This window comes from Sceloporus undulatus, chromosome 5 (genome assembly GCF_019175285.1).
Source record: "Sceloporus undulatus isolate JIND9_A2432 ecotype Alabama chromosome 5, SceUnd_v1.1, whole genome shotgun sequence".
Taxonomy (NCBI): domain Eukaryota; kingdom Metazoa; phylum Chordata; class Lepidosauria; order Squamata; family Phrynosomatidae; genus Sceloporus; species Sceloporus undulatus.
The window spans coordinates 119,558,773-119,575,771 of record NC_056526.1 but is presented as its reverse complement, the minus strand read 5'-3'; the positions used below and the strand labels follow the sequence as shown (position 1 = coordinate 119,575,771).

The window sequence follows — 16,999 nt, the reverse complement described above, 5'->3', positions numbered from 1 at the left end:
GATGTAACCATCAGGGCCACTTTACCAATGCTATTGACACTAAGAAAGGCATTAATCAAGGCTGCATATTGGCTCCACTCTTGTTTAACTTTTATCTTAACTCCATGGTGGGCCACCTTTACAACATAAACTTTCATTCCCCAAAACTAGATGAAAAATATATTCCTGATCTACTTTATGCAAACGATGAAGCAATACGTTCAAGAACACCTACTAGTCTCAAAAGAGCACTGAAAGCACTAATACAGTATTTCAAGGAGGACCAGTTAGAACTTAACCTATCGCAAAACTAAAATCGTGGCATTTTCCAAACAACCTAAGAGTTATTCCTGGAGTATGGCCATAACATTGATCAGGTCTCTGTTTTAAATATCTGGGAGTCTTCCATACCACTGGTAGTATGAAAATCCATGGGCACTATGGCCCTATACAGACAAGCCCAAAAGGCTGGTCTGTGGACAGAGTTTGGGCACAGCTTCCTGATGACACCCTCAGGGCGCCATAATTATGTGCACCTCTCCAGACAGCATATGGCATCATGGCATGCGTCTGGCGCTTTGTCCAGATGATGCAGCGCCGAAGGGGCACCATACCGTCATGCTGCTGCAGTTATGGTGCCCTTTGGTGGGTGCAAAAAGAAGCTGCTTTTTGTGGCTCCTTTTTACGCCCTCCAAAGGCCAGATTGGGACCACAGTGTGAGATTGCCATGGCCTCGATGCAGCCAGGAAAGGGCCAGCATCCCACTACCCCTTATGGGTGGTCTGTGGAGCCCCTATGTTGCTTATAATGCACAGAGGAGCACAACAGCTATTCTTAAATTCCTCAAGGCAAGAGGAGGAGTATGGATGGAATATGGAGGAGTATATATCTACAGCTCTTAAATTGTTTGAAACCAAATCAATAGCACAACGTCTTCACGATGCCCAGCTGGGCCCTTTTTCCAATTTAGCAACATTATAATTGGTGCAATCTAAATTTCGGAGATTGGCCTTTCTCCAAAATGTGTTTCCAATGCTACCCTGAGGTTGGAGTCAGGCTTCATGAAAGTAGACGCTAGAGTGGGGTGTCCATACTTACCTATTGGTTTGATTATCCTTTATTCCCATTAACCTTGCCTCACTAACTTTGAGTGATGATTTATAATCTATGTGGAAACAGGCAGTGATAAATAAATCTCATCAATAGGTTTTTCTTCAGGCCTTCTGCTCAACATGGGGTATGATCAAGCCAAAGCTCGTAGTAGACATATAGAGCATCAACTGGATTTAGTTCAGTCTCCAGCCTTTATTGTTAGTGACTCTAACAGCTTCTTCAATTCCCTTATGGCATATTGAAGTGCCTAAACATTGGAAAGTCTTTAGCACAATGCTATGCTTTCTCTTCAGCTCTCCTTGAAGGCCCATATAGGTATCTTATTTGGAGATACAGGCCCCTATGAACTGGTTATATAGAAACAACAGAGCATGTGTTATTCCAGTGTTTGTATTAAAGAGACATCCACACTAACCTCATTTTGCCTATATAGCATAAATATCCAAGTTGAACAGGACAATTTTGTGCTTTCCTGTTGCTCTCAGATACAAATCGTTATATAACATACAATGTTGCCAGGTCCTGTGCAACAGTGCTTAAAATTTATTAGACGATGACCGAAGCTGCAGGTCAGACCTAATGCATATTGCTCAGTAAAAAGATGGTTAGGATTCTTTTTAATATTATTTTTAATGGCTTTCAAAGATTTATTCTATTGCATTCTATTCTGGGTACCTCAGTTTTTCAATTTCTTGCCTTAATTTTGTTTGCCAGTAACAAAATTATGCTATGTAGTATACTTTACATTAAAAATGCAACATAACAAGGAATAGTCTCTGATGTGCAACTGTTGTCTTAGGAGTCAAACAGACCGGCAGCATGGAGTGGCCTCTGGCTGCTCCATCCCCGGTTGGACTCCAATCAACATGGGACTGTGGCAACTGGATGCCATGGTCCTGAAGCTGGCCACTGCTGCAACCCTGAATGGGCCACTGGCAAGGAGCCGTTATAGTTACAAAGCCCCCAAAGTAGTTAGTTGCCAATTGAAAAGTTACTCTTTCTTTACTTATTTTTCAAAAGTAACTACATTACCTTTAGTCACTTGCATTTATATTTGAATGCTACAATCCATTAACCTGTGATACAAAGCATGTATTTCTCCAGCCAATCTTTTTATCATTTCAAAACCCACACATGGCATAAGACAGAATGAGAGAAAATTTGAGTAGATTTTGAGTAAAAAATGAGTAAAAATTTGAAATGTGTGATATGTCTACTCCATAATTTAGTGAGGCCACACCCACAGAACTGTAGTAGTAATTTTAAATATGCAGCTACACTGTGAAAAGAGTGTTGTCTCGTGCTAAATTACAATTTTAAAGTAATGTTATCTTTATTTTATTGGAAAACTGAATTAAAAAGAAATTAATATTTGCAGCTGGTTCCTTCTGGTTAGGTCTCATTCAGCAACACCTACGTTCTTGCATTACCACATTGTTTAATCTTCCTGTTTGAATTTCTAGATGAAATCATTGAATAGAACCCAGCGTATGATATGGGTTAAAAAGTTTCGTCTGTTACGATAACAGATCATTTATGCTAGGCCATAGATCTTATGTGAGCTGCAAGCTTGTTTGTCAGACAGAGTAGTACAATAAAAGTGAAATATACACCTCTAAAAATAAATATGCTATCCCCTTTGCTGTGATGTGCCTATATTAATTCATATTTATATATTGCTTTTTGGCCTCAATGCTCTCTAAGAGGTTTACAGTAAAAACATCATAAAACATATTTTAAACATTCCTTAAATCAAAATACAAAAGAACAAATGCAGAAACTATCTAAAGCCTTAAAAATATTATGATAAACAAAACAGTCAGTAGACCTGCTGGAACTGTCTTAAGAGATATATGCAACCTTAAAATATGAATGCAGTGCTGCTTTGAACATTCTGAAACTTATTTGGATTCTGATACATATATTTTGAATGTAGAAAATTATGCCTGCAGTGACTTGGCATGATTTACTTGCTGCTTTTCATTCAGAAGCCTCTTGAAATGACTGACAAAAGTAATCCAATTAAAATACCATAAACGCATAATTAAAGCCATAAGCAGATCTCTGTTTCTCTGTTTACCCTAAAAGTGCCGAACTGCTATTATCATTGGCAGCTGTTTCATGGCTGTTTTTCATGTAGGTCTCAGAATACTCCATAGTCTAGTGATCCCATGGAATCCTAATGTGTAAATACTGTTCCAAAGTCCTGTCATAAAACTGTTTTTGTCATTTATCAACAGGCATCACCACTGTGTTGACTATGACCACGCTGAGTACCATTGCCAGAAAGTCTCTTCCCAAGGTTTCCTATGTAACAGCAATGGATCTTTTTGTCTCTGTGTGCTTTATTTTTGTATTTGCTGCTTTGATGGAGTATGGCACCTTGCATTATTTCACCAGCAACAAAAAAGGGGCCAAAGAGAAAGACAAGAAATCAAAAAACAAGTCATCGGTAAGTATAAATGGGCATTCTAATATGTGGGTAGGAACTGTGTGGCACTCCAGATGTTGTTAAACTAAAACTCCTAGCAGTCATAGCTACAGAAATGAAGATCTGGGGAGAGAGACTGGAAAAATCTAGGAAATTTTTAAGGAAAAAAAATCTCACCTTTTCCTGAAACCCTTTTTCTGGAAAAATTGGGGGAAAATAGATTATGGAATATTTTCTTTTAGACTGGTGAATAAAATATTTAAAACAGGTGTTCACATACTTGTGTACCCAAAATAATTTCTAAAAGCTTTGTGAGAAGTAGAAATTTGTGAAATAGTGCTGAGGATGCTGTGAAAAGTCAAAAAGACAAACAAATGGGTCCTAGACAGGTTGAGCCTGAACTCACCATGGAAGACAAGATGATGAAACTGAAGCTGTTGTACTTTGGCCACATCATAACTCATTAGAAAAGACAATTTAGGCGCAGTACAAACCTCCCCTTTGGGGCAGCCTGCACCCGCCCCCTTTAGCTCCAGGTTGGGGGCAGGGGAGCCTCACTGACAGCCCTGCGGCTCCAATCCAGAGTTTTTCCAGACCATGAAGAACCAGCAAAATGCTGCTTCTCCATGGTGCAGAAAAGTGGTGTCCTTGGGGCTTCATGCCCCTGGACACCCCGGGAGCTGCAGCCATGGGAGAAAGGGTCCGCCCGGCCCCTTTCTCCCCAGCATCATTCCCGCAGTAATTTGGTGGCTGTGGGAACGAGGCAGCACAGAGATGTCAGGCACACACCACACTATTTGGATGCAGCGCGTGCATAACGTAATCATGGTGGCTCCCATGAGCAACCCTAGTACGTGGCCAAGCCAGCACAAAGCACCAGAGTGGATCACACCAATGATAGGAAAGGTACAAGGCAGCATAAAGAGAGGGAAACTGCATGCTAGATGGATCGACTTAATTAGGGAAACCACAAGTATAAATCTGCAGGACCTGAGCAGAACAGTACGTCATGGAGATGTCTCATTCACAAGGTCGCTATGAGTTGAGGTCGACTTGAAGGCAGTTAAAACAACAACAGTACAGAATCAAATCACTGTAATTCCTGGTTTTGGTTTCTTTTCCTAATTTCATTTTATGGAAATAAGGGCATTATGTCTGCTTGACACTATGGAGAACAAGTGGAGAAAAAAATTGTTCTCTTTTACTAATGTCAATGTTCTGTTCTCTTTTTATTTTGAGGGTTGCTTTCAACTAGTTCTGCTTGTAGCATAAATACATAAATAAATAATGTATTTTATATTGTATCCTGAATAAACTGTGCTGAAAAGTTTATGTCAAACAAAGCTAGATAAAGTAGATAAAGTAACAAATAAATTCAGTCTCTAAAGGGGGAAGTGGTCACCCCCCCAATTCTTCTGAAACATTCTGATTTGTTTGGATATTTTTTCTTGGAAAAAATTAGAACACCCCCCCCCCCCACGGCGTAAAAATATATGAAAATTCTACATCTCTAGTTCTAGCCAGCATAGCCAATGGTAAGGAGTTACATTTCAACATTATCTGGAAGGCAGCAATCCCATTTGTGTTCTGAAGATTTTTTGAAATTACATCATCCCTGTTCTGAGAGTTATTATGAAGGAGACATTTCAAGAGCAAGAGAGCAGAGTTGCTTCACCAACAAGCATTGTTCTGCGGTTTTACTTTTCTATATCAGCTTGGTAGAAACACTTACCCAACAGCATCTTATTAATGAACTTGAAATTCAATACAGCTGAAACCTTGATGGAAGCTCCTTAGAGTGTATAATGGTGGACAGTATAATGGAAAGAGTGTGAACTTTTTATTTTAGCGGGAAGGGCTATATATACAGTAAAGAGGCAACAAACAAAAACGATAGTCTAACCAGATACCTTCTATATGTGATGCCCACATATTGTTAAATTTAGTGGTTGTGGTGACATACCACTAAATTGTCTGCTGGACACTGAAATCCAAAGCAAGTTCTTTCTCACTTGCCCATCTTCAACCTAACCTATTTTTTTTCCTTTATATGAATTTAAGCTCTATTTCTCTAATCATTTTGACATCATGGACAAACTTTATCTGTCACAGGGTATCTGGGCAATGCTCTATAATCATCTTGTTACATTTGGAGATAACTTTTTTTATAATGCTACTCTCTCAAGCCACTGTAAATAACAATTACTATCTCTCTTCAGTTATTTTGAACTTCAAAAGAGATTAGTGCAGAGGAACATGAACATTTAATAATTCCCAAAGGGTAAACATACTAAAATATTAATAGGCAACAGATCATTAAGCAACATATAAATTTAGCCATCTCTTATAAATAAATAAGAAGAGGTTTTTTTAGTTACTATGATGTTAAGATTTTTTAAAAAAAAAAAACAAACAAAACCCAAAACCTAAATCTCTGAGCATAGTAGTTGGAATAATGGCTCACTGGACCGGAATCATGAGATCTGCCAAGAGCTTTCATAAGTGGAACAGTGGCTAAAAGGATAAAAAGCTACTTCTTAGTTCAACCAGAGTGGTGTAATGGTTTCAGTGCTGGACTAGGATTCTGGAGACCAGGGTTCAAATTCCAAATCAGCCATGGAAACCCAGTGGGTGAATTTTGGCAAGTCACACTCTTTCAGCCTCAGAAGAGGGCAACGGCAAACCCCTCTGAAGAAACATGCCACAAAAATCCCATGATAGGCCCACCTTAGGGTCACCATAAGTCAGAAATGACTTGAAGGTACACAACAACAACAAGTTCCATCTATTTATTTTATATGTAGTTAAAACCATAATGCTGAAACTAATCTTTATAGCACAGTGTGATTCTGCCAAATTTGTAGTTCCAAATCCAAGAACAGATCTTTTGCTTTGTTTTTTAAAATAGTTTTTAAATATTGTCAAAGAAATGTCTATTCAGAATTGTTATACAGCTATCTCCTGCTTTTAGACAAACTGCTTTTTAACAATCTGCTCTTTTGACAGTAACCAGAATTACTTCTCTCCTCCACTCTTTCTATCCCACCCCTTTGGGGTGGATTGTTGTTGTGAGCTTCACACAGGCCTACTTCATTCAGAAGCTTCCCCCCCCCCCCAATGTATCCTGGCCATTCTCCACCCATCCATCCCTTGTTCTCCCTCATCCCCCATAGTAAAGCACTCAGTACAAGGATATATATTGCAGTTTAGACTTGCCTATTATTTCCAACATGGATGGTTCCCTACCTGTAGAATAAACACCCGATTCCCTTTTAGACATTTGTACTGGAGTGTGATGCCAAGTGAAATGATGATGCATTCTTCTCAGTGTCAGTTGGGGGTTTATATGTCTGCAGGGCACTGAATCTGCTCCTAGTTTTAGCCAGAGTTTCCAAGGAAGTATGGAAGATACTAAATTCTGTCCTCAAAATAAGTAGGGTAGGATAGCTATGATAGCTCCTATAAAGTCTGACTAAACCTTGGAAGGGATTCAAGATGGAAGCCACTGCCAAAACAACACAGACCTTTGGAGCTGTTTTACATCTACAATATATATTATTTTTAGATGTTTATGTCATTGTATAGCTCAGTGAATTATAAGTCCATATTCAAGGCAATTGAAGGAGGTAACAATATCTAACAGAAGTAATAATGAAGGCAAATAAACATTTCCCTTCACAACATGCTTGTAATTTTCTTTATTACTCTCTGTTGGGTCCCTCTGTTTTTAAACCAGACGATCATTCATTCAGCCTTTCCCCTTCAAATCCAGCATCAATATCCATTATACAACAAAAGCTTTGGGAACATCTTCACCAAGAATTGAAGTCTCACTAGGATTCAAAAACAATGCTGATACTTAAGGCCTTTATACAAATCTATGGTGTGACCATATGTAGAATACTGCGAACAGTTATATTAATTGTACCTTATGAAGGATATTGTAAAGCTGGAAAAAGAAGCAAAAATGAAAAAAAAAACAATTGATGAAGGGGCTGAAGCAGGTTCCCGGTGAGGAAAGAGTACCAGGTCTGGGAATTTTAGTTGCAAAAAAGGTGAATAAGTGAGGGTGTGATAGATATAAACAGAATTATGCATGGTGAAGAGAAAGCAGATAGGGATTTTTCTCCTCCCTTTCTTATACTACTAAAATATGTGGATGTCACATGAATTAAACAGGGAAAAGCTGAAAAAAGGCAAAAGGAAGTTATTATTGGTGAATAAGTAAACCATGGAATTCACTACTGCATGACGTGATGGCCACCAGCTTGCAGGAGTTTAATTAAGAATTAGATAACGCATGGGATAAGGGTATAAACAGCTAGTCTGTTATTTTTCCTGCACTTCTCTTGGCTCAAGACCCATATATTCATCTTGGTCTTCTTTTACTGAGGTAGTAAATCTGTGTTTGGTCTCATTCACTTCAAATTGCAGGAGCAAATGTGCACTCAAATAAAGGAATAAATAAATAAACACTTCAAGATAGGAAATTTGTTTGGTTCAATCTAGATTCATCTCCGTACTTGAGGTTTGTTATTATTGTAATTCTTATTAGTTCTCCCCCATCCATTCATATTGTGCCTTTCTTCCAGTAATGGGATTCAAGGTGGCTAAAGCATATTTAAAAACAATACAGATTTTAAAAATGATAACTTGTATTTATACAAAAAGTATAAATATAAGTTATTTAAAAAGAGCAGTTAAACAATTTGTAAAGTTAAAATATTAAATGTTCAAAATATTAACATTCATTAAAAGACTATACAAACCATAAAACAGCATAGAACATCATTAAATGATATTCATATCCTAAAAGCCTTATAGCATAAAAATGTCTTAACTTCCTAGTGTAAGGAGAGCAAGGAGGGAGCTATTCTGCCCTTCCTTGGGAGGCACTGGGTGCAGCCACCAAGAAGGCCCTCTCCCTTCTTCCCACCAAGCCAAACCAAGAAGATGGTGGGATAGGCCATTACAGAAGATCTTAGTGTGCTAATGGACTCATAAAGCGAGATACAATTGGCCCTCCAAATAGTCTGGACCCAACATATCGTGCTTTTTATGTCCACACCAGCACTTTGAATTGTGCCTGGAAATGAACTAGAACCAATGGAGATGTTGCAACAGCGGAGTTGTGTACTCTGTGTATCCAGTTCCTGTTAGCAGTCTGGCTGGAGATCTCTGGACCAACTGACATTCTGGGCACTTTTCAAAGTTGTCCCATATAGAGCTCATTATAGTAATCCAAACTGATGTAACCAAGACATCACTGTTGGAGCAATAAATATATAACTGTAGTAGTGGAAGAACAAATAACAAATTGCCTAGTTAGCCAATGACTAATTTAAAAAGGCTATTCATTTCACTACAGGCACAGCTGATGTCGCCTCAGTTCCTGTGTATGTTACTAAGGTGGCAAAGGAGAAGCTGCAACAATATATTTGAAGTAGGGAGTTTAATTTCACATTGTTCATCCCCACATACAAGAACAAATAATTCTCATAGCATTCTTCCCATTATGCTATAGTCTCCTGATATTTCTACTTTGGAAAAAAAACTGAGGGCATTATTCTGTGCAGAAATATACATGGCCATTCTGCACACAAAAACCACCGTTTTGCAGAAGTAACAGTTTTTTCTGCACAGTGGTTGGTATCCTGTTTGGGATGTGTTAATCATGTTGCACACGCAGAGTGAAGTATTCAGAATAGTGAAGAGATGTATTCTGTTATGCATTGTAGTTGTACACTGCAGTTAGACATTGTGTACCACTGTTGAGCATTATGCATTGTGCTTGCTCATTGTGCAGTGACACTCGGTCACTAACGTGTTGTGAAAACTTGCTGTTCTGCACGGGAGTTGCATAGTGTTGTCACAACACATCTCCTCATTCAGATATTTGCAGTTGAGTTATGTTGTATTTTAGAAATCATGGACGGAGGAAGATGGAAGTCAAAATGGTTTTCACTGGAGTATATATTTGGTAAAGTCAGCAAAATAACAGATATGTATATGCCTGATAGGTACTGGAACAGATCAAGCCTGAGCTCTCCCTAGAAGCCAGGATAACCAAATTGAGGCTTAGTTTTGCCACATCATGAGAAGGCATAACTCACTAGAAAAGACAGTAACACTAGGAAGCATGGTGGGCAGAAGAAAAAGAGGTAGACCATATACCATATGGAAAGACTCAACCAAGGAGACTTTGGCTAGGAGCCTGAAGGAGTTATGTAGAGTCATTGAGGAAAGAGGGTCTTGGAAGGTCGCCATGAGTCAGCGTTGACTTAAAAGCAGTTAACAACAGCAAAGTGCCTGATAGGTTACACAAGACTTTTATTTATGTATTTATTTTTGTTGTTTTTCCACCCACTCACCCTTCAAAGAAATCTTCCCATGGCAGTTTTACAATAAAAACAGGTATGTAATAATACAATAGAAATAATAAAACATCTAAACCAATAGCAATACAATCTCCTTATAGGTTTTAGAGAGCTGGATGCATTAAAAAACTACGATTGTACAAACTTTAATGGTGAAGCAATAAAATTTTTGCAAATATATAATATGTCCATAGAGTGTCTAAGACATTATGCCGATCACTGATTCCATTTCCCTTCTATAATGCTTACTGTTGAATTCTAAGGGAAAATATACTCACAAGGTATAGTTGTTTAGCAAGTAGTCCTTCAAAAATGAGTCATAACTAAAACCTTTTATTTCTTCACATGAAGAACAAATGATCTGCCTCCTATATTATAACGTATTTAAGCCCTGCATTTTAACAACACAGCAAACTATAATTGCCTCTGTTAGATCCCAAATGTTACCAAGAATGCTGAAAAAGCAGCTTGTGCTAAAATACCTCTTTAAAATTTAATCACATAATTTCAGCTACTTTTATTGAACCATTTGAGTAGCACCAATTGGCTATTGGCTAGAGTTCCATTTCAGACCCATTTCTAGGATGCTAGCAGGCTGTAAAGATAGTCATTCTGAGATAAAGCACCATCATGGAAAAGATGCGCACATTAACTGAAATAAGCTTTTGGGTCTAATAACATTATAATACAACATATTAAGCTTCACAGCCTCATTCCTATTCACTGCAGTTATATAATGGTATCTTTAGAAATGCTGTGATGTTAGAGCTCTGTCATTCCAATTCTGTGATCTTATATATATATATATATATATATATATTTGATAGCAGAGCTTAGAAGTAAATAGTTACACACAATGGATCACTTGTAATTAACTCCCTTTTTTGAATAGCAAAGGTTTAACTATATTGCAGCATAATTATGACTCAGTGAGGGATAACTTAATTGAAACTTTTAAAGTTATTATTTCAAGTACAGGGCTGTAGCTTCACTAAATTGTATAGTGGGAATGTCACATGGTTCCAGTGCTGACTCATGTGCTTTTGCAGCACTGAAGTGACAACAAAGTGGAAATTATGAGTGTGTGTGTGAAGGTGAGGCTCACCCACCCAACTACTTTTCTCGGATGGTAACACAATCTTTTTCATCTCACTACTGCCACCAATATGTCACAGGGTGGCAATTATCCCACCACATTGCCTCCTAATTTGTGACATGACACTCAAACTCAGTTGTCACCTCTAGAGCCGCATAGCTGCCAGCCCTCTGGGTCTTCAAATCTCCCCACACACACAAGCTTGGCACCAATTCCTCATTGACAACCACACACCCACTATCTGATGTGTCCCAAACGTAAATAAATGTGTCCTAAGAGGCCAGAAGCTACGCCAAAGCCACACTCCAGTCCTAAGGACTGAAGCACAGCTTTGGTGCAGCTTCTGGCCACTTAAGATGTGTGTGCCATTTAAACAGCATACCTCCAAAGTGACCCGAAGCAACTTTATTTTGGCCTGTCTGTTCAGGCCGTCTGTTGGTAGCATGTTTCTTTAACCACTTCAGACAACTGCTTGTTGAACAAACAAAAGGGCTTTATTTACAAATCAGGTTGAATACAGAATTTTTCTTAGTGGATGGCATTCAGGATGTAGTTACACGGCTTAACAGTTTCTTTTGCTTATCTTTGCACCTTATAAATGTTCCTTTACAGTCTACATTCTCACAGAACCTTTATCTATCTTCTGTATCTTTTAACCCTTCTGGTTATCTGTGACTCCACTAGTCACCAAGCACTATATTTCCTGCAGGATATTTAACAATTTAATTAAGAACTTTCCTTGTCCCTATCTCAAGTACAGTGGTACCTCGGGTTACGAAATTAATTCGTTCCGCGGCTAATTTCGTAACCCGAAAAACCTTCGTAAGCCGAATTGCCATAGGCGCTAATGGAAAAAAATAGCTCTCTGCTGCCCTCCGGTGGCGAAATAGCGCCAAGGTTTTTTCGTAACCCGAAAAAACCTTCGTAAGCCGAAACAATAAATCCCTATGGGATTTTTTCGTATCCCGAAAAATTCGTAAGCTGGGTAATTCGTATCCCGGGGTACCACTGTACCTAAAAACCCTTTTCCAACTGCCCTTCACTGCCCTATCCTAGCCTCAGGGTACAATCAACATCTCTCCCTAACTTGGGTACATAAACCCCCTTCTAATTGCATCTGATAGCAGTCTTCCCCAGCCTCCTTGGCTACGAAACCCCTTAGAGTAAGATAGCCGATCTGATAGCCTTTAGGGCTGAAGGATGGGGTATAAATACCATAAATAAATAAATAAATAATAAATAAATAAAACTCTCCTAACTAACTCCAAGCACTGCTTTGACCCTCTATTTATGCTCACTCCTGGGAGCAGACCCCACCTTTTCTAGCTTAACTCTCATCGGCTGTTCCCAGCATTCTGATCTGCCTGTGTTCCCTCCACAGTGCGGTTTGTATCATGGGCCAGAAACTTGCAGGGTTCAAGTATTTAAATCTAACTATAAGTAATTATGTAGAGAAATACTTCAGAGAAAACAGAAAATAAAGAGTTACTTTAACTTGCAACTAAAATGATATTTATATAACTGTAACTAATTACTGCAACTCAAAGGCTTTCATGGCCAGTATCCATAGATTTTTGTGGGTTTTTCGGGCTATGTTGCCATGTTCTAGAAGAGTTTCTTCCTAAACTTCACAAGCCTCTGTGGCTGGCCCCTTCATTCTCTGGTTCTCAGAAAATGCCAGCCGCAGTGCTGGCGAAAACTCTTCTAGAAACATTGGCCACATAGCCCAAAGCCTACACAAATCTCTTATTACCAGGGACATAGCTGGATTTAGGAAGGGGGGGGGGTCCAGACTAAGTGCCACCATTATAATGGGCTTGAGTGCGGCGGCGCAGCAGCACACACCATTCATTTTTCTAATGGAGGGGGGGGTCCGGACCCCAGCCCCCCCCCTTGGCTACATCCCTGTAATTACTGTAACTATTTACAGTAAATTTGTCCAGCTCTATCTGCAAAGTAGGGCCTAAATAAGGCACCAGATTCCATCCGATCTTAGAAGTTAAACTAGATTAGCTCTGGTTAGTCGTTGGATGGGAGACTGCCAGTGAATGCATGGTGCAGTAGGCTATCTTTCAGAGAAAGGACCTGGCAAAACCACCTCTGAGTATTTCTTGCCAAAGAAAAACCTATAAAATTCATGATGGACACTGTGTCGACAGGTGACTTGAAGATGCGTACACACGTGCACCCGCAAAATGTCCTTAGCATCCTTAAGAATGTTAGATGTACTGTGAATGGGCTCTTTAGAAAATTTTGTGACTGAACATATTTTATGTAAACAAACTCCTGTTCATTTAGCATGGAGTGGTGGTATACAGGCAAATTTTCCAACAAGAACATCTCCACCTGTAATTAGGGTTAGCAGGTGGGGCTTATTGTAAGGAATGCCCCTTCTTTGAGGGCTGGAAAGTCTCTCTCTTATAGAACTGGCAGGTGTTTGAGGCTTGGAAAGCTTTTCTTTTTATATGGATTAAATGAGATGCCAAAAATCCTGTGTTTGAATTGTGTGCTCTTCATAAAGGTAGATGTGTGCATCATGAAATTTATGAATGCAGACAATATGTTAGTTTTATAAAGTAAGAGATGACTAAGTTAACTGAAATCAATTCTTTAATTTGGTACTTAACACTTAGGTAGAACTCCGGCTTCTTAACAGTTGCTTCCTGTCAGTTCTGCATGTCATCAATTTTGTCTGTCCTTTATTGCTGTTTTGAAAACTTGGAAACACTACTTGTTGTCTGAATGACACAATCCAGGAACAGGTGCATCACACACGCACACATGTGTGTTTACCAGTTGCTGTTGGCATGTGCCTTCAAGTCATTTCCGACTTATGGTGACCCTAAAGTGAACCTATCATGGGGTTCACCGTGCAAAATTAAACAGCATAGCTACAATGAAGCAATGGATTGTGCAGTTGTGCAGTACATGCCACAACTGTACTCTCTCCTGTTGCCCAACAGTTGATGCAAGTTTCCATCCACCACTAAGGGCTGCACTTCCTGAAACTCCTAGGCAGGCACAGCCTCTAAGAAATTGCAACCATTTGTGTGATTCCACAGTAGAATTCCAGCCTTTATCTTATCCTTTCTACTCCACCCTTCAAGCTGGATGTGCCTTTAGCTAGTTTTTACAAACATAACTTTAACCTCTGGTCATTTTCTTTAGAATCCACCACTGCTTCCTGTCCGTCCTGGATCAACATTAATTCCAATTAACAATATCCGTCACTTTCAAGAACGTGATGACAGTTATGGATACGAGTGCCTTGAAGGTAAAGACTGCACCAGCTTCTTTTGTTGCTTTGATGACTGCCGCACAGGATCATGGAGAGAAGGAAGAATACACATCCGGGTGGCCAAAATTGACTCCTATTCTAGGATCTTCTTTCCTACAGCCTTTGCTCTGTTCAACCTTGTTTACTGGATTGGATACCTTTACCTATAAATATGACATATTTGTCTTTGAAATGGGAGAACTGACATTCTTAAACACATCACAGCAAATAAGATGAAAATGTTCATTTCTTTTTTTCTTTAGTTTTCCCATGTTTGATATTTTTTTCAAGATCCAAAATTAAAACTGAAAAATATTTAGAAAACTCTTCTGCCCATCTTACTTACAAAACTGTTGCAAATCATACAGATCTGAAAGGAAAATGAAGGTGCACTTTCCTTTCATTTTTGAACTAGTTTCAATGATGATCAGTGTCTTAAAGGCTAGACTAAGAATGTCTTCATGATTCATTTAAAGAGGACAAGTATTTTGCAGCTCTTAGACCAAAACTGCCAAAGCCTTAAGATCATGGAAACTGAAAAAGAATTGCTTAATTGATTCTGGTCACAGACTAAACACATATGAAGGAATTTTTAAGTCCGTTGATGAATAACATTTTCCTAGGATGAAATTAGATTAATTCTACTGGCTTGACCAGTTTTTGGATAGGGATGAATAATGGTGCTGATAATGGATGTCTTTTAAATAAAATGTTTGAAAATATCCATGGGGGGGGGTAGATGAATGTGGACATGACAGGTATTGGAGTTGTGATTTGCAGGTGTTGATATAATTCTGCACACTTACTCCAATAGGAACAGATTTTAGCCACATATATTGCCCCCCATTCAAAAATAATGAGGGTGGAATTAAGATTTTCTTTAGAAAGGATTTGCCATATTGCAACGCCTATTTTAAGGCTGAAAAAGATAACCAGAAAACTCAAGGTATGGATCTAACACATCCCAAGTTCTCTCTGGACTTGGCTGAAACTGCTAACTAACTACCATCTCATATGCGTAGTTCATTGTTCCTTGAATAAAAATCATTTCATATGGAATTGTGTAACACTGTGGACAACTTATTAGTTTGTCTAGTAGTATGTTAAAGATATGAGAGCAACATGCAGCCAGCATGTTACTAAAATTGAGATATTTCTGTCTACATGTTATATGCCTTATGTGCTCACCTTTTTTGTTGTTTTTAATGTGATTTGTATCACTTTTAAGAAGATCAAGGTATTTCTATCAGAATATAAAACCCTCGGAGGAAGTCCCTGCTCACAGTCATCTGCAGCATAAACTGCAAACTCCCATCATTTCTGGTCATTCACCTTGCCAGATGTGGATGATGAAAGTTGTAACCCAAAATAGATGGAGAGAAATACATTGAAAAAGTTGCTTTAAGGTTGCCACTACTGTTTGGTGATTTCATCTGGAAAGAAAAATGTTCCAGCTTGGGAACAATGCCACAGAATACGCATTGTAATGATTTTTTGTTAGGGCCTAATATGTTTTGTTTTGGCTTACTCTTGTTCATGACTTGTTATTGTTGTTGTCATGTTCCTTCATCTAATTTCTGACTTAATGCAACCCTAAGCAAAGCTATCACAGTTTTGTTTTGTTTCAAGATTGATTTGTTTAGAGGGAGTGTGCCATTCCTTCCTCTTAGGCTGAGCAGGTATTTGAACTGTAGTTTCCCAGGGTCCTAGTTTAGTCCAGCACTGAAACCACTACACCACACTGGCACACTCTTCTTCATATCATATATAGTGATACACAGCAACCAAATTAGTTTTGACCAGCTTAAGCAACATTCCATACAATTTGCCACAGCATGAATATAAGTAGAGAGCAATAACATTAGATATAATTCAACAAGGTTACTTCTCCTTGCTGGAGATTTGATGTGATCAGTAACCCCAGTGTTAGCCCCTCTCAAATTGTGTCATTAATCCTAATTATGGCATAGAGAGAAACCATCCTGGGGGAGGGGGGCAAATATAAATAACATTTAATGTAAGAACCATGCCATCTGTAGAATTGGCCTTTGAGTTCCAACTAGAATAAACCTTTTGCAATCAGTGAAATTTAGGGAAATGGTGACTAATAACTTCCATCCATTTCAATAGGCCTACTATAATTTGGACTTTCATTGGGTTTAGTCCAGAGACAGAGTACACAGAGAGATGTATAGTGACGTACACACATCAGATGGATAGTGAAAATTCACTTATTATGATGAGTTATGTTTCCTTTAATAAGACCATTAGATGTTACTAAACAATCTCATAATTACAATGGGCCCTTGGTATCTACTTGGTGGTTTGGTTCCAGGACCCCATGTGGATACCAAAATCTGTGGATGCTCAAATCCCATTACATACAACGGTGTAGTAAAATAGTGTCCATTACATAAAACAAGCAAAAATATGGTTTGCTTTTTGGAATTTTCTTTTGTGTGTAAATATTTTCAAATTATGATTGGTTAATTCTGTGGATGCAGAATCCATGGATGCAGAAGGCCAGCTGTGTAGTGGAAGGCTCTTCTTCATATCAGAATAGAATTCTTCAAACACTGAGAATAATGGAAATAAGTATGATATAGTGGTATCATAATGAGTTACAGTGCAAAAGATAGTGTTTATTTTCATCTCTTGGAGGGAAAGTTTAACATAAACACTCTCATTATATTATGAAACTCTCTTGAGGTAACATTGGCCATAAG

The 16,999-nt window shown here is 38.6% G+C and overlaps 1 protein-coding gene across 1 annotated transcript in view; it reads left to right on the top strand.

Annotated features, from left to right (window-relative positions):
* Positions 1-16,665, top strand: part of GABRG1 (gamma-aminobutyric acid type A receptor subunit gamma1) — a 36,656-nt gene extending 19,991 nt beyond the window's left edge. Inside the window, exons 5-6 of the mRNA XM_042470321.1 lie at positions 3,333-3,544; positions 14,165-16,665. Coding sequence (XP_042326255.1) covers positions 3,333-3,544; positions 14,165-14,443 — 491 coding nt within the window. The 3' untranslated portion in view covers positions 14,444-16,665. The remainder of the gene's footprint in view (positions 1-3,332; positions 3,545-14,164) is intronic.
* Positions 16,666-16,999: the final 334 nt, after the last annotated feature.